This window comes from Microtus ochrogaster, chromosome 8 (genome assembly GCF_000317375.1).
Source record: "Microtus ochrogaster isolate Prairie Vole_2 chromosome 8, MicOch1.0, whole genome shotgun sequence".
Lineage (NCBI taxonomy): Eukaryota > Metazoa > Chordata > Mammalia > Rodentia > Cricetidae > Microtus > Microtus ochrogaster.
Window position 1 is genome coordinate 42,363,824 of NC_022015.1, and position 5,116 is coordinate 42,368,939.

Consider the following 5,116-nt stretch of genomic DNA (forward strand, 5'->3'; position numbering starts at 1 on the left):
CTCGAACTCATAGAGATCCGCCTGCCTCTGCCTCCCGAGTGCTGGGATTAAAGGCGTGCGCCACCATCGCCCGGCTATCTGTAACAATTTAAGCTGCTCTCATTAATAGTTGACCTTTACTATATGAGCAGAGGGAATGTGCAGCTCCTTTTAGATGTGTAAAATAATTAAAAAAAACCCCCAAGGGTTAAAGGTGGGACATCATTTTCTGGTTTTTGCCTTGCCTGTGATTTTTATCTTCCCTGCACAGGGGTCAAATCTTCCTGTTATTTGCCTCTTAGAGCATGCTCCCTTCTCTCTGTCTACTTTGTTTTCCTGCATCCTCCTCTCCACTCTGTATCCTCGACTTGCCTGGGCTCTGTTCTTGTGAGACTTTGTGCTAGAAGCTTGGCGGGCTGTAGTATGAAGGATCTCCCATCCCATGAGCAGTTGCCTGCAAATACAGGGCACACTAAGAGGTCCTCTGAAGACCTGTGTGCCCAGGAGCCACGGGGTTGAGCTAAGTGTGAATACCGATTCACGTGCAGTTGTGCCCAGGTAAGTTTCCCTCCCTGGCTTTCAGAGTCCCTTTTTGAATGAGGGCCTCAGTGGCTTCAGCCTCTCCTATGGAGAGACCCTTGCATCATACACTACTCTGGAGGCCTATCCTATGTCGAACGGCTCCTGGGGAAGAAAAAGGCCAGAGGGTCCATGGCCAGGGGAAAGGGAGCCTGCCTTGCCTTGGGTGCCTGTCTTCGGATGCCTCCTTTGCTGGGTCTCTGGAAACTTTGGGGATGTTGGAGATGCAGGATACCATAGGTGGTCCCCTCCTAGAGGAAAAGACTCTAGGACCGCTGGGTCTTGAAGGAGATGGCAGGGGTAGGAGCAGAGGTGGGGGCCAGCCTGAGATTGGTACCCACTGTCCCATGAACCACTGTGCTTTTCAGGTGGAGCATGCCCTGGTGGAGGGAGCGAAGGCTGCAGGTGCTGTCATCTCTGCAGTGGTGGATAGCATAAGACCCAAATCTATAACTGCTTGAAGCTGCTGCGGATTCCGAGCGCAGGAAGGGCCACTGACAGCGGCAGAGCAAACGTGCGCCTTTCTTCCCGTTCGCCTTCCTCGCTCAGTGGCCCTGTTTAAGAAGACTGTGAGTGTCTGGGAGACTGGAGTTGGCTCAGTAACCCCCTCCGACATCTGTCCACTACAGCTGGTGTAGACCCTTACACGCTCAGCAGGGGAGGAACTGATAACGGGTTGTGAATCTTGTTATGTGCCAGGCACTGTTAGGGCTATTTCATGCATTTGTTTAATCCTATGCCCTTGTTTCTAAGGCCAAGTTCATTCTGTGGCAGTAGGAAATCATCAGAAACATTCTGGAAACTCCTTTCGAACATTTTCAGAAATGAAGACCTCTCCCCAGGGGTTCTTTCTAGTGTCCTCAGATGTCTCCACCGTCTTCTGCTTATCCCAGTCCTGGAATAAGTGTTAGAGCCATTGTGCCATTTGGGGGAGGGGAGGGGACACCAAGGAAAGCTGTTGCCCACTATTTAGAGCCAACTGTGCCTTAATCTGACTGGAGAGGTGGCTCAGTGGTTAAGTGCACTTGCTGCTCCTATAGAGGTCCTCAGTTTGGTTCCCAGCACCATGGTGATGGCTCACAACACCTTCTAACTCTAACATTGTCCTCTGGCCTCTGTGTGCACCAGCACATACCCACACACAGACAAATTCATTCACATGCTTAAAAATTAAAAGAATTGATTACATATTATATATCATCTCTTTAACAACCTCAGCTACCTTCTCAGCACCATCCTGGACATTCTCCTGTCTGAACATGCCCTCTGTCAAACAAACTAGTCCATAATGTTTCAGTTCATCTTCACTAAGGTTCTCAGGATGTGGGCAGGATGAAGCCAGATCCTTGTCCCAAATATGACACAAATGGTCCCCAGCTCAGTTCCTGACAGAGTCCTTGGAGCCGGCATTTATTTATTTATTTAATTAATTAATTATAAATAATACCATTCAAAATTTCCACTTCCTCCCCTCCTCCCATTTCCTTTCCGCTCCCCCACTCCCCCTCCCTTCTCCCCCTCCAGTCCTAAGAGAGGGCAGGGTACCCTGCCCTGTGGGAAGTCCAAAGCCCTCCCACCTCCATCCAGGCCTAGGAAGGTGAGCATCCAAATAAACTAGGGTCCCAAAAAGCCAGTACATGCAGTAGAATCAAATCCCAGTGCCATTATAATTGGCTTCTCAGTCAGCCCCCATTGTTAGCTACGTTCAGAGAGACCGGTTTGATCCCATGCTTTTTCAGTCCCAGTCCAGCTAGCCTTGGTGAGCTCCCATTAGATCAGTCACACTGTCTCAGTGAGTGGACCAACCCCTTGCGGTCCTGACTTTCTTGCTCATCTTCTCCCTCCTTCTGCTCTTCAACTGGACCTTGGGACTCAGTCCAGTGCTCCGATGTAGGTCTCTGTCTCTATCTCCATCCACCGCCAGACGAAGTTTCAATGGTGATATTCAAGATATTCATCAATGTGGCTATGGGACAAGGTCAGTTCAGGAACCCTCTCCTCTACTGCCCAAGGACCTAGCTGGGGACATCCCCATGGACACCTGGGAGCCCCTCTAGAGCCAAGTCTCTTGCCAATCCTAAAATGGCTCCCTTAATTAAGATATCTTCTTCTCGGCTCCCATATCCGCCTTCCTCCATCTCAACCATCCCACTCCCCCAAGCTCTCCCCAATCCTCCCCTTCTCCCTTCTCTTTCCCCCTCCTCCCACCTCACCCCCATGCTCCCAACTTTTGCTGGAGCTTGGCATTTTTTTCTCAGCATTCTCCTCTTCTATGATCCCATCAGAACTGATCATTAAGCTCTGTTTCCAGCCTCTAAGGATTTTCTAACCCCAAATTCCAACTCCCACATTCTAGCTGTAAAACACTTCAAAAGATGGGAAGAACCACATGGCGGGTTTATCACAGCAGGGAGCCCAGTCTTGATTTCTGTCTTAGAGTCTGTTCTTGTTGCTTTGCTAAAATACTCAGACAAGAACAACTCAACAAAAGCGATTGTGAACTTAATTATTTGACAGTCCCAGGTCCCTATCCTCCAGGACAAGGAAGCACCTGTGAGGAACTTGAGGGAGCCGGGCACGTTATGTCTGCAGTCAGAATAGAAGAACAGTGAATGGGTGCACGGCTGCCGCTCAGTCCCCCTTCATTTGTCCGGTCCAGAGCTAGCCTGTAGAATGGTGCTGGCCTCATTCATGGTAGATCGTCCTGAACTCAGTGAAGAACATCCCTTCCAGCCATGCTCAGAGACCCATCTCTAGGTGATTCTAGATTTTGTCAAGTTGTCAGTTGACCCTGACCAGTCCTCACAATTTAAAAATCTTCAGTTTAAAGCATAACCAATGATACTATTAAAAACTTATAATTAATAATTGCCAGAAAAATTGAAATTTCCATTCTGACTGATTTCAGATGAATATTCGAAACATGTAAGTCCACTGATCTCCACTGTGTGAATGAAATAGTGATTTTGATGGAAGACCTGAAATTGTTCCTGTGGATTTTACTCTGTGGAGAGCTGAAGTCACCCAGAAAAGCTGGAGATGGTTTCTCCCATGGCTCTGGAAGTGCCTGGAAAATATGGAGGACTTGGACAGCATGCATCCACAAGACGGAGCCCTCAGTGTGTTCCAGAGAGCTTTCGGGCTGCTTGCTCAGGGGCCTTTCTCCTGTCGGAAGGGAACAGACACAATGGAACACTTTGGTGTTTGTCCTCCATCGCTTTCTCAGCAACCCAAACTTGATACCACAGGAGCCCGGGCTTGTTTCTTTCCCATCAGCCTGTGTACTGTACATGGCCACCGTGGACACTTGTAGTCAGGCAAGCCCTCACTTCTGCGCATCATGACCAGTCCCCCACGCTTCCCTAACACCCGGAAGATCAGTTGGGCTCCCAGTAGTTCTCCTTTTAGTCTCTTACTCATGGTAGTATCTGTGTTGGGACTTCCTTCGAAACAGAAGCTAAGCACCAGGCCTCTGCAAGCACACCGCCTTTAGCTTTAAACACGGTCACGTTTTAGTGGACTCCTTAACAATGCTGAACTCTCGGACCACATCGATGTCTGATAAGCAAACAGGGATTTCGTCGATTTAAAAACAGCTCTCCTACCATAAAGTGTTTAGTGACTCTAATAAGTGAACTCGCCCACCTCTTGCTCACTGCTCTGGCTCTCTGGTGTGAACTCCACGGGCAAAGCACATCATCAATTATGTTCCCTCATCTATTAAAAAGAACACATTTTGAGAGTGTGACAAATTCCACGTGCTAGCTACTTTTGTATTTGTCAGCCTATAAGCAGTGGTTCAGGGCCCCCGGGTGCCAGACCACTGACATTCTGAGTCGGGAGGATGAAGACACACGGGGCCATAGACCACTTTCTGGACAGCAGTCCCTTCTACTTCCAAGCTGTCTGTAAGGCCATGAGCTCTGGGATTCACACCTCACACCTTCAAGACGAGGAGGTGAGACTTTATTAAAGCTTTTTGTAAGAAACAAAAAAACCTTGTAAAAAAACCCTTGTAGCAGTTTTTGCATTGTAGACTAGAAATTGAAATCCCTGCTTTGAGGAGACCTGTCATGTCACCGCTCTGAGTGGGAATGTGTCCCCTGTTGGTGGTAGGAGGCCAAGGGAAGGGGGAGAGAGAAGGGGAGGCCTGAGGGAAAGTGACCTGAATGGGAATGTTTCTAAGATCCAACATTGGAAGGTGAGGTGGGCCCAGTGGAGGGGCTGCTTTACCTGGCATGTCCCGTGACAAGTCACAGACGTGGGATACGCACTCGTGGTTAGGGAGGTGAGGTGAGGTGGGCCCAGTGGAGGGGCTGGTTCACCTGGCATGTCCCGTGACAAATCACAGACATGGGATACGCACTCATGGTTAGGGAGGAGCAGTATCAGTGACGCATGAGTCAGCAGATGCTGCAATCTGAATGTTTTACCTGTTGATAGCCTGACTTCAGGATGTCGCAGAGCTATATAGTCATGGGAAGATGTGGGAGAATGGTAGTGAAGAACATGTCAGCCATGCGTGTGTGTGTGTGTGTGTGTGTGTGTGTGTGTGTGT

General features: G+C 49.1%; 1 protein-coding gene across 1 annotated transcript in view; it reads left to right on the forward strand.

Moving 5' to 3' along the window:
* The window catches only part of Hrasls5 (HRAS like suppressor family member 5), a 29,328-nt gene extending 24,229 nt beyond the window's left edge, over positions 1–5,099 (forward strand). The window contains exons 6-7 of the mRNA XM_005351884.3: positions 927–1,127; positions 3,467–5,099. Coding sequence (XP_005351941.1) covers positions 927–1,019 — 93 coding nt within the window. The 3' untranslated portion in view covers positions 1,020–1,127; positions 3,467–5,099. The remainder of the gene's footprint in view (positions 1–926; positions 1,128–3,466) is intronic.
* Positions 5,100–5,116: the final 17 nt, after the last annotated feature.